Source organism: Emys orbicularis, chromosome 5, assembly GCF_028017835.1.
Source record: "Emys orbicularis isolate rEmyOrb1 chromosome 5, rEmyOrb1.hap1, whole genome shotgun sequence".
Lineage (NCBI taxonomy): Eukaryota > Metazoa > Chordata > Testudines > Emydidae > Emys > Emys orbicularis.
In genome coordinates, this window is record NC_088687.1 from 10,783,578 (window position 1) to 10,801,651 (window position 18,074).

General features: G+C 42.2%; 1 protein-coding gene across 1 annotated transcript in view; it reads left to right on the plus strand.

Moving 5' to 3' along the window:
* Nucleotides 1-18,074, plus strand: part of WRN (WRN RecQ like helicase) — a 121,142-nt gene that overhangs the window by 29,942 nt on the left and 73,126 nt on the right. The window contains exons 6-11 of the mRNA XM_065405267.1: nt 7,754-7,903; nt 11,012-11,084; nt 12,830-12,944; nt 14,997-15,417; nt 16,162-16,242; nt 17,302-17,446. Coding sequence (XP_065261339.1) covers nt 7,754-7,903; nt 11,012-11,084; nt 12,830-12,944; nt 14,997-15,417; nt 16,162-16,242; nt 17,302-17,446 — 985 coding nt within the window. The remainder of the gene's footprint in view (nt 1-7,753; nt 7,904-11,011; nt 11,085-12,829; nt 12,945-14,996; nt 15,418-16,161; nt 16,243-17,301; nt 17,447-18,074) is intronic.

The window sequence follows — 18,074 nt, forward strand, 5'->3', positions numbered from 1 at the left end:
CCAATTACTCATTGTGTGAAAAAGTATCTCCTTTTATTGGTTTCGAATTTGCCATCTTTCAGTTTCAATTCCTTTCAATTTCCTTGTCCTTTTATTATGAGAGAGGGTGAAGAGAAGTTTCTGAGCCGCAATCCCTATGGTATTCGTTATTTTGTAAACTTGTATCATGTCCCCTCTCTAAGGTGTAAAGAGTTCCAATCTTTTCAATATCAATTAATAGATGAGGTTTTTCCATGCCCCATCACCTCATTTCAGGTGAGGACAAATGATTGATTCATGTAACGAGACAATATTTTTCCATAGTATTCTCCATGCCATTCCTTATGAACCCTAACACCTATTTATTTTTCTGACTGCTGTTGCACATTGACCAGAGGTTTTCGTTGTGCTGTCTGCAATGATGCCCAGGTCATTCTCCAGAGCTGATGCAGTTAATTATTTAGAACTCAGTTAAGGGTATGAGGAACTCAGATTATTCCTTATCAACACTGAATTTCATCTGCCCTGGGCGGGTTCCCCACATTTGCCTTGCATTTGTCCCATTGCTTAGATCATTATCCTTTTCCTGACTCAGTCGCCTCAGAGTCAGAGTTGATTGCTTTTCTCTGGGGCACCAGGCAGAGCTGCTGTCTGCTAAGTCACTGAATGCAACTCAGGTTGTCTTTGAGTAAAACTTTATTATAGAAAATAAAAAAAAATCCCTAAAAATTGTTAAGGTGAATGTAAACTTAGTTAGATTGAAACATCACCATATTATGTGTACAACATATTGGATTAAATTATCCCTTCTATCCCATGAACAACTTTTAATTTCCTCCTAATTTGCATGTTGTCAAGTATCAGGGGGTAGCCGTGTTAGTCTGTATCTACAAAAACAACAAGGAGTCTGGTGGCACCTTAAAGACTAACAGATTTATTTGGGCATAAGCTTTTCCTCTCTTGGAATTGACACCTCCTCATCTATTATTGGGAGTGGACTACATCCACCCTGATTGAATTGGCCCTGTCAACACTGGTTCTCCACTTGCGAAGTAACTCCCTGCTCTCCATGTGTCAGTATATAATGCCTGCATCTGTAACTTTCACTCTATGCATCCGAAGAAGTGAGGTTTTTACCCACGAAAGCTTATGCCCAAATAAATCTGTTAGTCTTTAAGGTGTCACCAGACTCCTTGTTGTTTCTAATTTGCATGTGTGTTTCAAATACCTTGTGCTCATCTCAAAGAAATCTTTGAATTTGTGTAAAGGGTTAGCCTTAAACTGACTGCACAAATCTCAGAGACAAAAAAAATCAGTGAATATCATGGAGCTCTTCAAAGGGTCTGTACTCTACACTTACTGTTCCAGAGGACTGGAGAATAGCAAATGTTGCACCTATAGCTATAAAAAACTCTAGGAGCTGGTCTACACTAGAAGCGCTACATTGGCACAGTTGCGCCGCTGTAGTGTGTCTGCTGCTGATGGGAGAGAGCTCTCCTGTTGGCATAATAAATCCATCTCCGCAAGAGGTGGTAGCTATGTTGGCGGGAGAAGCTGTCCTGCCAAAAATAGTGCTGTCCACAGCGGAGCATAGTCAGTGTAACTTACGTCGCTCTGGGGGATGGCTTACGCTCACTCCTGAGGAATGTAAGTTGTACTGAAGTCAGAGGTAGTGTAGACTTGGCCTAGGAGTGATATGAGGAATTGCAGACCACAGAAAGTCTTAACTATTACCTGACAAATTGGTTGAAACAATACTTAAAAATAGAATAAGAAGTCACCTAGAAAATCACAATAGCATTGGGTCTAATTAGCATGGTTTCTGCAAAGGAAAATCATATTTGACTAATATGATAGAATTATTTGAATATATGAGTGAAGTAGTGGATAAAGGAGAACCAGTTAAGAACATAAGGTGGGTGCATAACTGGTTGGGAAATGGTTCCCAGAGAGAGTAGTTATCAGTGGCGCACAGTCAAGCTGGAAGGGTTTATCAAGTGGGGTCCCACAGGGACCAGGCCTGGGTCCGGTTCAGGTGACTTATTACTGTTTAATTTATCAGTTTGTTCCAAAACCACCTTTACTGACTCAATAAGGGGCAGTTCCTCAGATTTGTCACCTAAAAAGACTGGCTCTGGTGTGGGAATCTCCCCCTCATCCTCTTCAGTGAATACTGATGGAAAGTATAGTAACTCCTCACTTAAAGTTGTACCGGCTAACGTTGTTTCATTGTTACGTTGCTATCAATTAGGGAACATGCTTATTTAAAGTTGCGCAATGCTCCCTTTGGCAGCTGCCTGCTTTGTCCACTGCTTGCAGGAAGAGCAGCCCGTTGCAGATATCTGGTGGGGGCTTGGAACCAGGGTGGACCGGCAGCCCCCCATCAGCTCCCCACTCTCCTAAGTTCTCTGTGTGGCAGCTGCCCAGCAGGCTATCAGTTGCCAGCAGTTCAGCTGTCCCTCCTGCCCTCTGCCTTGGAGCTGCTCCCGGGAGCCTCCTGCTTGCTGTGCCGGGGGGGAAGAGGTGGGCTAATGTCAGGGTGTCCCCCTGCACCCTGCTCCTGCCCCTGCTTACCTCTTCTCCATATAGAGCAGGGTGGGGACACGACAAGGCTCAGGATGGAGGGGGCTTGCTGGCCGCAGCTGCTGTCTCAACTTGCTGATCTACTTAAAAAGGCAAGGTACTTAGAGTGGTGTCAGCGTACTTAAAGGGGCAATGCAAATCAATCTCTCTCTCTCTCTCTCACAGAGTGTGTGTCTCTGTTTGCCATGCTGTCTCCCCTCCCTCCATTCGTGCTGCCTTGTAGAGTGTGAGGCTACATTAACAACGTGTTAACCGTTGAGGGCTCAGCCGAATGCTAGTTCATCATTTAGCAGTAAGGCATTCCCTGGGAAATATCCCACCCTCTTCTTCCACCCTCTAACTTCACTACCTCAACCAAGCTTCACAATCATCATTGCTGTGTACAGTATTAAATTATTTGTTTAAAACTTTGTGTGTGTGTGTGTGTGTGTGTGTGTGTGTGTGTGTGTGTGTGTGTGTGTGATATAAAATTTCCCTGGAACCTAACTCCCCCTATTTACATTCATTCTTATGGAGAAATTGGATTCGCTTAACATTGTTTCGCTTAAAGTCGCATTTTTCAGGAACATAACTACAACGTTAAGTGAGGAGTTACTGTATTCGTTTAGCTTCTCCACAATGGCCTGGCCTTCCTTGAGTGCTTCTTTAGCACATTGATCCAACCAGTGGTCCCTCTGGTTGTTTGGCAGGTGTTCTGCTTCTTATGTACTTAACATTTTTAATTTTTTTTTCTGTTAGTTTTTCTGTAGTTTGTGAATTGCTCTTCAAATTCTTTTTGGCCTGCCTGATTATGCTTTTACTCTTGACTTGCCACAGTGTATGCGCCTTTCTATTTTCCGCAGTAGGATTTGACTTCCAATTTTTAAAGGATGCTTTTTGTCTCTAACCACCTCTTTTACTCTGTGTAACCATGGGGTGGCACTTTTTGGGCCTCTTTGTGTGTGTGTGTAGTTTTTTTTTATTTTCTTTTATTTGGGGTACACACATAGTTGGTGCCTCTGTGATGATATTTTTTTTAAAGTTTCCGTGCAGCCTGCAGGCTTATCACTCTTGTGGCTATTCCTTTTAATTTCAATATAACTAGCTTCCTTGTCTTTGTTTAGTTGCCTTTTTTGAAGTTAAATGCTACTTGTGGTGGGTTTCTTTGGTATTTTCTCCCCGACAATGATGTTCAATTTAATTACGTTATGGTAGCTATTATGGAGCAATTCAACTACATTTACCTCTTGGACTAGATCCTGTGCGCCACTTAGAACGAAATGAAGACTTGCCTCTCCCTTTATGGGACCCAGGACTAGCTGCTCCAAGAAGCTGTCTTTAATGGTGTCTAGAAATGTTATTTCTGCATCCTGTCCTGAGATGACATGTTCCCAGTCAGTAGGGGATAGTTGAAATCTCCTGGTGATATTGCATTTTTTGTTTTTGTAGCCTCTCCAATTTCCTTGAGCATTTCACAATGACAGTCGTGATTCTGGGCATGTGGTAGATAGTATATTCTTACTGCTATCCTCTTCTTATTCAAGCATGGAATTTCTATTCATTGAGATTCCATGATACCGCTTGATTCATATAAGATTTTTACTACCTTTCACAATATGCTTTCTTTCACATATAGTGCATCTCTCTCACCAACGTGACCTGCTCTCATCGCTGTATATTTTGTATCTTAGTATTACCGTGTCTCATTGATTACCATCATTCCCACCAAGTTTCTGTGATGCCTATTACATCAATATCTTCATTTTATTCCAGGCACTCAAATTCACCCATCTTAGTATTTAGACTTTTAGCATTTGTTTGCAAGCACTTATGCTAATATTTAGTTGTCTGTCGTCTTGTGCTGCAATTGAATGGCAGTCTTTTCCGTTTGAGTGTTTGTTTTTTATTTTCAGTGATCTGTACTTTATCAACTTCTCTTCTCTTTCCTAGGATATAGAGTAGCATATTCAATAAATCCTCCCTTAAGGTATGTGTTGCACCGTGTGCTCCTTCACACCTGTCAGCTTTCCCCCAGCCTTCGTTTAAAAAGTCATTTACGACCTTTTAAATTTTACATGCCAGCAATCTGGTTCTGTTTTGGTTTAGGTGGGCCCATCCTTCCCATATAAGCACCTCCTTTCCCCCAAAGTTCCCTAGTTCCAGATAAATCAAAATTCCAACACCATTGTCTCATCCACGCACAAACCCAACTGTCTATATTTCTAATATTGAATCCACCATTGCTATTACTTGTTTCTTCCTAATATCAGGGATCCCCTCCCCCAGAGAGGCCTCCTCAGTGTGAGAGGATACCATGAGATCAGCTGGTAGGAGGGTCCCAACTATGGGATCACTTCCCTCTGCTTCAGCTTGATGTTCTTTCCTTGAGACTTTCATCCTTCTCAATAGCACAGAGGCTGTCAGACTGTGGGGTGGGACCTCTATTGTTGATACAGATTTATTTAGATTGTTGAAAGGCCTTTGATAGTGTCCCACATGAGCCACTAAATTAGTCATCGGGGAAGAGGCAAAGAATTCTCTCCTGGCTGGTTTTTGATCCAGACACAAAACAAAGAGTAGGAATAAATGGCCAGTTTTCTTCATGATGAAAGGTTGACAGTGGCATGACTCTAGGTTCCATACTGGGTCCAGTGTTTAATTTTGCAGGTGGTGCAGGTAGTGTGCCTATAGTTAACATTCCCCCAACACTTTTTTTCCAAGATTTCACTTGGAATCTTGGGCTGAAATTTTCTATGCTGAGCATTTGCCTAAGGTTGCGTTATTTTGGAGAGTTTTAGCTAGAATGGTTCAGCTGTTCCTGAGAATGAGGTTTGGGGAAAACGCATTAATTTATCCAAGTTAAAGTTCTTACAGCTGCTTCATTGAGCAGCTCTATTGCCTCCAGGCTTCAGAGCAAAGGCTCAAAATTTGACAAGGTGTCAGGAATGTGCCTTTTATTGTTCCTCTGAAATTCACCCTAATTTGACCAAGTTGTAAGCTTTTGGAAAATCTCAGTTTGCACATGCTCAGTGGAGTCTTCTTAAAGTTTACAAAAACACACGAGGAGTCCGGTGGCACCTTAAAGACTAACAGATTTATTTGGGCATAAGCTTTTGTGGGTAAAACCCCCCCACTTCTTCAGATTCATGGAGTGAAAATTACAGATGCAGGCATAAATATATGGAGCAAGCTGCTTGACTGGCAGAGAATTAAGGAACAAGGGTGAGGAGGTAGGGGAAAATATGCAGGGCGGAGGCAGCAGCATATGGGGACGTGATATAACAGGAGGGAGGGGAGATTAAACGAGGCAGGGTCCTGTAGAAAATATATTATTGGGCTCATGTAATTACAGACTGTATCATCATGCATACACACAAGGGGATGAACTAGGGTTCCAATGGAAACCTTAATACTGGCATTTCCTAACTTGAGTGCTTGACTTTGTACCCTTAGTGGCATTTTAATGTAGGTTTTTTGGATGTACTCTTTGTTTCTAATCTGGGAAGGGGGAGTGATTACTGAAGTAGCACTATTTGCAGATGACACAGTTATTTGTTAGTGACGAGCAGTGTGGAACTTCAGAGAGACCTAACCAAGCTAGGTGAAAAGGCAACACAATGTGAAATAAAAGCCAATGTGGATAAATGCAAAGTAATACACGATGGAGGGTAACATTTAGAAGTCTGTGAAATATACTGGTAGTTTAACTGTATCAACTCAGAAAAGGGACATGGGTGTCATAGTAGATGTTTCATTGAAGGTGTCTGCTCAGTATATAGCAGAGTTGTTGAGGCCCGCAGTTTATCAAGGCCCAAAGAGGGATTGGACAGTTTTATATGGATAACAAGAATATGCAGCATTATAGGAGTTAACACTAATAAAAACAGTGTTGGAAAGGGATTTTAAACATGGTTCAGGGCTTAAGCCAATCTCTAACTATTCGAGACCAAGAAATGAGACCTGATGTGGGGAGCAGACTATCTCCCATCTGCCCACTGTGGGGTTTCTTTCATCTTTCTCTGAAGCATCTGGTGCTGGCTTCTATTGGAGCTGGAACACTGGGCTAGGTGGGCTATGTGTCTGCTGCTCTCTGGCAGTTCCTAGGTTTTACTCCCTGTCGTTCTGAATAATCATTCTCTCTTGGAGCAGGGCCCATTAACGTGTTGGAGAGTACTTCCTTGTCTCTGTTCCCTGTATGACTGTCAGATAGCATAATGCATAGTGTTTAAATTCCCCAAAGTACTACAACTGATGCAGTTCCCATTTTCAAGTCTGAGCGTTGACCATTACATCTGCCCCTTTCTCTGTCCCACCAGCGTAAAACTTTACTATTCTAACCTCTATCCGGAGCCCTAACGTAGATGTTGGTAATTATTGATTAAACCTTCAGATATCAAATCCAGATGTGCACATACGTTTGTATTCATGCATCTGGTTGCATTGGGAAATACCTATGTACTAGACAGCTTGGCTCAGGGAGCAAAGGATTCTATATCTGGGATAAGAATGAATTATTTTGGTCTCTACTGGCCTAATGTCATATTGCTAGAATACAGATGTAGAGAACATAACTTCTGACCACACTTACTTCTCCTAGTTATAGGCATGGCATACAGAAATTAAAAAATCTTAAGGTGAAGTTTTAATACTTAGTAGAAGGCTGTGCCTTTGAACCTGGTTTGAGAGAACCATGCCACATTAAACTCAGGGAAACTACCATTTAGTAGAACCAGAAACCATGTGCTGGGAGGCTGAAACAATGACCGGTAAATGGGAACAGCATCATCTCAGGAAAGCACCATAAAAGCCTTTTAAGATGATGGTGAAGTGGAAAGGTTACAGTCAGTGCTTTAAAATGACCTGTATTGAGCACTTGTGTGGTGTATTTCTCCCTTTTTTGCTATGCTGTGGACACCAACTTCTCATTGCATATGCTGATGGTGCCCTGATGCAGCAATCTAGTTGGCAAGAAGGGAACACTGTGTCAGGGCACAAATGCTGTAGTTTTTCGGTTGTAACACTGCAATTGGCTCTGATGGGAGCAGAATCAAGTTGTACATTTGTAGGTCAGTCATTTTATTGAGGAATGAGTTAATTATGATCTATTCAGAGTCTCCACTTGTGATGTTGAATCAGCTTTGTTACCTTATTCTGAGAATTATTTTTACCATGTACAATTATTTTGAACTTAATAAATATTTCTTATTTTTAGCTGAAGTGTAAGGAGATATGGAGTCTAAATGGCTTGGTAAAACATCTGTTCAGCAAGCAGCTTCTGAAGGACAAGTTTGTCCGCTGTAGTAACTGGGAAGAATTTCCACTCAGCGAGGAGCAGAAGTTGTATGCAGCCACTGACGCTTATGTGGGTACAAATAGAGAGCTCCACTCCACGTTTTAACTATTTCATTCCTCTTAATACATTATTTGCCGACCTTTTTAATGTCTTGCTGCAGTGGAACTCACCAATCATGTAATTCAGATTCCTCGCAACAAAATTGTTAGTATTAAATCTTTGCCCCGCAAAACACTCTATAAAGCTTCATAGTGTCGGTGACTGAGCTGTGGGCAGTCTGGCCGGGAGTTCGGAGCAAGAGTCCGGCCTTCCAGTTAGAGCTGAATCCAGACAGCGTGGGTACAGGAGCGAAGCCAAGGGTTGTAGCTGGGTGTCAAACCAAAGCCTAAGCCGAAGGGTGAACCACTGTCAGTCAGAAGGCAGAGCCAAGGGTCTGAGCTGGTAATCAGAAGTCAGGAAGAATCTGGGAGCAGGAGCAGGTGCAGGCAATGTCTGGAGCAAGGCTAGAGACAGTGAAGGCAGGTAAGCGCAGCTGTGGGTTAGGAGTGTGTGGAGCAGCTCCTGAGCTTAAGTATCAGCCTGTTGACTCCTTCAGCCAATCAAGTGGTGCAGTTGACTCCTTCAACCAATCAGGGCCAGCTGCACTCATTAGGTTGCCAGAAGAGTGGTTCTTTGCAGGCTGGCCCCTGACACACTGTGTAGGCTACTGTCCACATCTCAGCATCTCATCTTTCCCCTATACCAATGCTTTCTCCCTCTTCTCCCTGGGAAATTCATGAAACCAACCAAACCCGGGAACCTGACTCTCCCTCTCCCCAAACCCTGCCCTCCTCCCCTTTGGCCCATACAGGCCGTCACTCCATCAGGCCGGGGTAGGTGGGGAGAGGTGCCCACTTGGAGTACTTGTTCTCAGTAGCATCAAATTCATATACATCATAATACTTCCATCTCAAACAATGACCTGGCCACAGTGGCTTGTGGTTCAGCATTTCCAGGCTAGACTATTGCAATTCTCTCTCCCTGGGTTTAGGCAAAATGTGGAAAGAAGTTACAGCTGGTGCTTAATGCAGTAGTCTGTCTCCTTACTGAGATGAGCTGAAGGAGCATATTGTTTTATACAACATTTAGGTATAACCTTGAACAAGGCACAAGGAAGAGCCTTTTCAACAGCAGCTCCAAGACTGAGAGTCCAAGCCTCACTCTATGTGAAGTTGCTGTTGTGGTCAAAGACCCCCACGCAGTTATTTTAGTTCAAAGACTCAAGCCTGAGGCCAGTTTATTGACATACATACCAGTGCACTGGGGTGCAGTCCGAAGATTGACACCCCGAGGACCGCTCGCAGGCGGGCTTTTATTTCGTCAAACCGCAAGCAAAGTACAAACAATAGTCATGAGTTAAGAAATTAGGGTTGGGGTTAGTCCCTCCCCCAAACCACGAGTTAAGAAAGTAGGGTCGGGGTCAGTCCCGTCCCCCGCCCCGGTACCTTCCTCATTAATTTTCCGAGAAGTGGGTGTTTATTTGGGTAGAGGGGCACTTGGTGGTTTTCCCCAGGGGTGGTACTTGGCACCAGTTTGGGTACATTTCTCAAGACACATGTTATTTTCCGGGGTCTTTTGGTTAAAGATTAAGGGGGGGGTTCCATGGGACACCTAAAGAGGATCTATGAATGGCTATTTTTGCAGATAGCTGGAATCACGGAGTGGGTCACAGATCACCCAAAGGAGAAGCTGCATGAGTCAGTTTGCATTTAGCTAAAGTTACCTATTGCTTCACACAAGCGGTTATTATATTTCATCAGCCATGAACATATTTCATTAGTGCTGCTGCTGGAGCTTTTCTTTTATTCTTTCCCTCCTTGCCCCTCCTCTGGACATGACCCTTGACCGAGTTTGGCAGAAAACTGTGCAGTTTAGACTAGTTCAGGCCCTGGCCTGGGCCCTGCTTTGTGTAAGGGTAGTTAGCATAACAGATCTTTGTTGGAGGGTTTATTTTGGGGCCTTCAGATTCACAGCTCTGGCTATTAAAAAGAAGGCCCCCCTGCTCTATTTCCCCAGATTGCTTATTGACCAAAGTACAGTTCTCCTCATTCTCAGTAAATGTTGCTTTTTCTAATATACCTGGAGATGAGCAGTGAACCAGAGATTTATATATATCTTTGAGTTCACTTACGAGAGTTATCGGGAGGTTACCAGGAACAGTAATTGTTGTAGTTCTGTCTAGTATTTTATAGAGCACTGTAGATATCTATGAGGCTCTTTATTAAATGAAAATAGAGGACATGGTCTGCCCACGTTTTGTGTGCCATGGAACACGAGGCAGATGATACTAATGTATTAGCTGTGCCATAATCCAGTGGCTCTCAACCTTTCCAGACCACTGTACTCCTTTCAGGAGTCTGATTTGTCTTGAGTACCCCCAAGTTTCACCTCACTTAAAAATTGTTTGCTTACAAAATCAGACATAAAAATACAAAAGTGTCACAGCACACTGTTATTGGAAAATTGCTGACTTTCTAATTTTTACCATACAATTATAAAATAAATCAATTTGAATATAAATATTGTACTTACATGTGAGTGTATTGTGTATAGAGCAGGTTAAACAAGTCATTGTATGAAATTTTAGTTTGTACTGACTTCACTAGTGCTTTTTATGTAGCCTGTTGTAAAACTCGGCAAATATCTAGATGAGTTGAGTACCCCCTGGAAGACTTCAGTGTCGATTTAGCCGGTAGTGTAGACATGGCCCGTGTGTCGATCTGACTGGGCCCATGGGTGTAGAGCAAAGGCATTTTGGGTGCATTGTTTAGCAAGAGTTTAACTCAGCATTTGCTGTGTTTCTAACTTTTTAAAAAATAAACGAACACACCTCTAATGTCTTGAGGTAATGTTCACTAAAATCATTGATATGTTCCTGCACCCTTAACTTTACCTTAAGAAAGTGTTAGGCTAAATTGTATTTTGTATTGAGTTCTCTAACTTAATGTTGCATTATTGACATTGTTTGGAACAAAAATCTTTCACTTAGTGTTAAATTGAATTTACATCTTGGATTGGAGAAGAAATTTGTAGCCTGTTCAGTTTGTTTTAGGCTTTTCCAACCATGGAAGGAAAAAAATGTAATATGTGATCTGTATGGAATCTGAAGCATTAAATTTGTTTTGCTTTTCTTCACAGGCAGGCCTCCTCATTTACCAAAAACTGGAAAATATGAATAACTGTGATCAGAGGCTCTATAGTATAAAAAATGGTAAATTGCAAATTAAAAGCATAAAGAATGTGTGTTTTTTCTAATTGGACATTGAACTGTTTGGGGTTTAGAGACAGCTTGCAGTGAGAGTATTCTATTTGGGTTCTTTGTTCACCTGTATCACCTGGGTATCTGAGTGTTTTCAAAAAGGGGCAGTAAGTGACAGGGGAGCAGTCTCATCGTTCTGTGGTGTGTGGCTAAGTTCTATGAGGGGGCTGGTAAGAGATCTCACTCTCACTTACTTTTGTTACTCCACACCGTAATAGGGTCAGATGCTTGAATAAACTATTGGCCACCTTTTGAATTACAGCATGTTCAGTGCCATCTCATGCATTTGTGAGAGAGATGGAAATACCATAGTGTCTCCTGCTTCTCATCCTGCCGTGGAGTGAGATCTGCCAGAGCTGGTCTTTTTTTCCTCATAGCTCAGGAGATGTAAATATCCCATGGAATACCAGCAAACTGTAAACTTCCGCTTTGTCCTAGGGGCACACAGCGTTTGAATTTTTTGGTATATAGGTTATTAGATTTAATGGAAAATGTCATTTTGCTTCATTTCCGCCGAGCTAGAGAACTTGTCCAGATTTTCTAAAAAGCTTGTTACCCAGTAGTTCCTATTTAGGTACCTAAATATATGCTCAGATTTTCAGAAGAGCTTAGCTCCCATTTTCACATCAGTAATAATGAGTTAAGCTAAAAATCTTAGTGTTGCTTTTGACCAGGGAAAGCCGTGTGGAAAAGGTTTTATTCTCTTTCTATGCAGGCGGTACCCTTATTTTCCCTGTGATGACCATGCAGCAGCAATGCTGCCTTCTTGATCACAAGGCTTAATTTTTGTGACCTCTTTTAGCGGATGTCTCTATATTTGCAGCTTGTGCATGATTCAGCTGCATGGTTGCTCCCTTTTTATGAGCATTAACAAATTAAACACCTTTTAGTTTAGTTTATGATACTAAAGTCAATGGAACTACTCATGTTTAAAGTTGCATAAGTCTTCGTAGGATCTGGGCCTAAGAACATTTAGTTGAAATGTGTGGGCTGTTCACTTTGTAGCGCAATAGCATGTACATGTGCTCAGACTTGTTTAAATGAAGCAAGTTTCCTGTCCCAAAGAGCCTTATGTCCAGATTCTTAAAAAACAGGAGCTTAAAGCTAGACTCCTAATTCCATGCGGAGGAGCATACATAAGTGGCCTGACATCTCAAAAGTGCTGTGACACGGTGTCTCCCATTGGCTCAAAGTGAAGAGTCTGTGAGTGAGGGGGTGGAACAAGCAACCCATCGGCACAGGGCAGAGAAAGTCTAGAGTCAAGACTGTATGATGACGATGGTTGGTATCTGCTCGTCCCTTTGGTAATACTTGGGAGGCTACTTCTGTGTCTGTTCCTGCTGAATTTCTTTGGCTCTTTGGGCTGGCTCAGGGGAGGGAGTGCTGCATGAGTCCTGGTGCCCCTAGGAAGAGGTGGGGTAACCTCTGTGCAGTTCTGGGTCTGGATGGTGCTGGTAGGGATGGTTTGTCCCAGCTGGGTCCCATTTTCCCCTTCCCCCTCACTGTGCAGCACCTTGTCAGGCTGCTTCCGAAAATGGGAAATAGACAAAGCTATTAACTGTAACTATAATTATAATTAACTATAGCAACCACTGTTTCTCTTGAGTCAGTAACGATCTAGTAAACTTATTTGCGTATGCATAGAGAAGAGAGGTGAGTTATATGTAAAGAAACTTCACTGACATTGAGTTTTTCAGATGGGGAGATGTTGCCAAATGAAGTCAAGAAGCAACTGTCCTCATTAGCTGAAGAAATGGTGGAGCTGGCTAATGGTCTTCCCAGCACTTTTGGACAACTTAAAAATATGCAGAGGTTAGATGTTGCTCAAATCTGCTTCCTCTTTATCTTTGAAATCCCTGTCAGTGGTATGTTCTTATATCTGTACTAATGGTATCTAATCCAGTGCACCCTATCTATAGTTACAGATCCATGTGTATATTGTGGTGGGCGAGGGCCTCCTGGTGTCCCCACCAGACCACAATATAGGCTGCTAAGAGTCCTTTTCCGGCGTAAGGCATACAAGGGATTCTCCAAACAAAATAAACAAACAAGTTCCTTTCCCTCTTCCTGGCCTGGCTTACCTGAAGGCTATGGAGTCCTTAATCTGAGTTAGGGTCTGCCTCCAGCTCCTCCTTTTGGTAATCCTCACTTTATACCTGGTCTGTATAGTCTCAGGGATGGTAGAGTAGAATCATAGAATATCAGGGTTGGAAGGGACCTCAGGAGGTCATCTAGTCCAACCCCCCTGCTCAAAGCAGGACCAATCCCCAGACAGATTTTTGCCCCAGATCCTTAAGTGGCCCCCTGAAGGATTGAACTCACAGCCCTGGGTTTAGCAGGCCAATGCTCAAACGACTGAGCTATCCCTCCCCCTGCAACTGTGTCTGTTGCCAGCTATATCCAAGGCATAGCAGTCTTCCCCTAGTCACCACCCTTCCTGTCGCAGGCTTTCCCTTTTTAAGCTTTGTGAATCCAGGCAGAGCAAGTCTTGCGGTCTGTCTTGTTAGTGCTGGCTGACCCCATGAGAGCTTGTTGGGGAACCCCTCACAATGTGTATACCCCCCCCTTTTAAAGAAACTTCAGTCCATGAGAAAACTTCACTTTTCTACTCCCGGATACAAGGATGCAACTTTTCCTTGTGTAATAGCAGAGGATTGGTGGTTTAGCACTGCCAGCCATGTTCTATAGGACTCTTATAATCTGAAGGGAAGCCTGTGAGCCCTGGAACTGTGACAAAGCCTACCTTAAACAATTGCTCAAGTGACCAATGAGTTTTGGATACTTAATGCAACTAGCCTTCTAATCAAGGTGGGACGTACCTCTACTCAGTGTGTTTGGGAATTCTTTGAGTCTCAGGATAGGCTGTTGCCTAGGAAAGATGGTCTCGCACAAGTTTTAGTTTACGTAGCTGATTACTAGTTTCAGGTTGCTTCTTACCGTTCATTGTTTAAATATGATCGTTAATAGCTTGATAGAAATGGTTCCATCTAGGCCTGATGGGAAAAGATGTAGGGCAGAATGTCATCTGCGCATTGATACTCTGTTACAGGGACGTCCGGCCTCTTCAGCTTGAGGACCCAACATGATGTTTCAGAGAGTCAAGAGGCCACAATCAGTTAGTTCTCTTACAAACCCAGTACAAAAAACTGACAACGACGACAACTATTGACTACCTAATAATTTGCATCTGAAAGTTTCTTTACCCCGTCAACTTCTTGATTTCCAGCTGAGTCTGAGATGATCCCACAGTACACCAGCCAGGCTAAAATAGTCTTCATGATTGATACTTACTTTGTCTTTGTGAGCTGAAAATGTTTGTTCATAGATGCGTAGACACTTCCAAAGTGGACAGATCTTCTTTGAGTGCTGGTTCCTATGTGTATTCCGTGGTGGGTACGGGTGTGCTCCAAGTGCCTGAGACTGGAGAATTCTTGCAAGCAGTGTCCATTGGTTCATGTCTGACCCCTGCCCTCCTCATGCTCCACACCGAGGATAAAAGGGATGGGCAGACTGACTGCCCTTCCTGTTCCTTCTCACCACTGCATGGCCTGAGTTGGAACCTCTGGTGCCTGGAGCTTATATATTTAAGCAGCGTAACTGTATGATGAAAACTGTTTTCCCTCCAGAAATATAGGTATTGTATATTGATTTTTGGTTGAGGAAAATTTTGTATGCATGTAAAGATTTTTTCCAGCTGGAACAACGAAGCTGCATCTATGAAGTTTTGAGGAAATAGGGGGGGTTATTTTGCTATATGTTAGAATTATCATTAACGGCAAGAACTGCCTTTAAAAAGCCACTGGTAAGATATATAATAACATTTATTTACAGCTTCATTTAATTCTCCTTTTTCCCCCCTAATAGAGCTGTAGAAATATTAACTGGTGTATCAGAAAATATATGTGCCTTAAGAAACATGTTGCTTGGTGAACCCAACTCTCAAGCAGAGCTGGGGAGCAGCTGTGTTGCAGCTCCAATGAAATCTGAAGTTGTGTCTACCGTTGTTGAAGAAGAAAAGGCCGAAACACTTGAATTTCCTACAAGACTTGAAGATGATTTAAATGATGACATAGATGATGATACGTTACTGAGTGTCAGTGAGGGAGACCTGACTGGTGGGGAAATGGAACTTAGTAAGCCTGAGCAGAAAGATGGAACTGCAGACAGAGGATCTAAGGAGAATACAGACAGAGACTGCTTAATGTCACTGGACATTACTGAATATGAACTTCAAATGTTGGAACTTAAGGCCAACGAAGAAATTCTAAACGCTGCCTTGCCTGAGGTAATGGATTAAAATCCATACAAATGATGAACATTACCAGGAAAAGTGATCTTACTGTTAATTTACCAAGGGATTTTAAAGAGTTGACTCACAGAGTGACAGTTGATATGTGAGAGAGGAAGGGATATTGAATTGCTTTCCCAAAGCTGAATTTTAAAGCTTTAGTCTGGTCAATATCCATGAAACTTGTCGATCTCTGAGCCTCTCTTTAGCACCGCTACCACTTAGATCCTTGTTACTTCGCTACATACACGAACTCTAGATTCACTCTTTCTACTGTGAATAATATGTTTACAATATGAATTTTAGGGGGTACTGGGCCAAATTCTGTCACTGGACATACCTCCACAGTTCCCATTGTAGTCACTGGAGATGTGCAGGTGTCTTACAGGGTACGATTTGGACTACAGAGTTCATAAATTGTAGCCCTTTTAGGGACTTCTCTTTTATGGGGCTAGATTCTTTTTAGTTTCTGTAATTGATTTTACTTTATTTTCTTTTCATTTGTGTGGTTTGTCTGTATCCCGGTTAAACGGAATCTTTAAACTTCTATGGAAATTTGCTGTGTTCTCCTAAAATTTTTCCAAACATGTTTTACTATGGGAAGGGTCCAGACCACATTGTTTAGTGAAGCGTTATCTGCAACTAACCCTTGAATGACATATAAATAATGTGTCTAGTAGAGGAATAGAGGGGTGGTGGACTTTCAGTGAAATAAAGGCTTATTTTGAAATATTCCTTTAGGAACCCTATTCCAGAGAGAATGAAGAAAATCTTGGTTGTGTCATTGAAAGTGATGAAGAACTGGAAATGGAGATGCTTAAAGTAGGTGCCATAATGTTTGTTTCCCTCATTGAGGTAGTTGCTAGTCACTTTGGTTGGGGGAAGAGAGAGGGGAAAGAGACTCTTTATTATAGTGTGGGTTTTTTTCCAGCATATTCTAAATATTTTTGACAAAAATCAGAAATCATCTTGTCATACTCATTCTCTCCCCCTCATTCTGGCCCTAATCCAGCAAAGCACTGAAGCGCAGGCTTCAAATTAAGCCTATGAACCATCCCATTGATCTACTCACATAATGAAAGTTAAACAGCACTTTCCTGATAAGAACATAAGATTGGCCACACTGCTAAAATATTCAAGCTTTTCTTATATTACTTTTATATATTTTCTTATATTTTCTTTTATATTACTTTGTCCCATTGAATGTCACATCACATCAGGAACTGCATCCTTTCTCCATCTATTTTTCAAGTCATTAGAAAGGAACAAGGCTGTTTTTCCATAAAACCTCAGTTCCCACCTCTCCCAATCAAATTCACAAAACAGAATCCCAAAGGAAGAGAGAGAATCAGAATTGAAAGCTGTTGCCCAGCAGTTTAATCACACGTCCTGAAAGAAGCTATTTAAAACTCAACATGATGTTTTTAAAATTTTGAAAGACAGCCTCAGAGGAAGGATTGGAGAGAATGTCATGTAATTGGCAAATGAGAATAACCATTTCTTCTTCGAGTGATGTTCACTATATGTATTCCAATCGTCGCTGAGTATGTCAGTAGAGGGGATGGAGGGCAGGTGTTGGAATACAGATAGGGTTCACATATCTTGAAGAACCTCCAGTTACAGGTAAGTAACCTCCTCTTATAAAAGGTAACATTTAGTGGGATTAAAACAATAACACTTGAACCTATGTTGCCCTCTAATAATGGCAGTTTCTCACAAGATTGATCTTTGTGCCTCATGCTGAAGGATCTGAGCCAAGCCATAATTAGAGTAGAATTCATGTGCCCTTGAGCAACATTGGTTCAAACAAAATGGCAGGTTTTGTTCATTATTATTTCCCCTTCATGCAATAGGGGTTAACTTTTTACTTCCAATTTTCAGTCTATAGAAGATGTAGATAATTCTAAAGTCAGTCGAACTGACTCTACCTCCATTGAAACCAAGAGAATTGATGGCACAAAATTACACCTTTCTCCAGATGATGATGAAGATGAAGGCATTGAGGAGGAGGAAGAGGAGAGTTGGGGTAAATACTGAATTACACTATGAAGTATGAGTAAAAATTGACAATAACTCTGTACTGTGTGTAGAAGCAGACTCGGAAGGTCCCGTAAAGCCCTCTGTTTAGTTTACTGCTCATGCAGACACCAAGCAAACGTTGAAGTTCTGAAGTAGTGCTCACTGATACTAATGAGACCAAAAGATAACTTGGAGTCAAATTTTGTCCTTGGCTAAATGTAGGTGACTCCTTCTAAACTAAAACTGGAAACATATTCAGAACAAGGTAGATGGGATGGGGAATCGTTTGTCCCAAACTGATGCCCTCTGCACAGCCTGTCTTCCTCTCATCACATCCGCCTCACAGCTCCCTGAAGACTCCATCTGTGGATCCTGGCTGGTCTGTCTTCTCCCTGGTGATTTTGACCCAATGGTTGGGAACTGGTTATGTGGAGACAGGGCACGTGGGGAGTGCTGCCAAAGTGAGTCCTGGCCTTCCCAACCCTTGCTCCCTGAAATCTTCCCTTCTGCTAGGCAGTCTCCAGATTAACTACCTGACTCCACCCCAGCCATTTCCAAGGAGTTATATTTAACTGACGTGTTGCAAATAGAAATTGGCAAGAATATGCTAAGGTTATTGGTTGCTAGTATTTCAT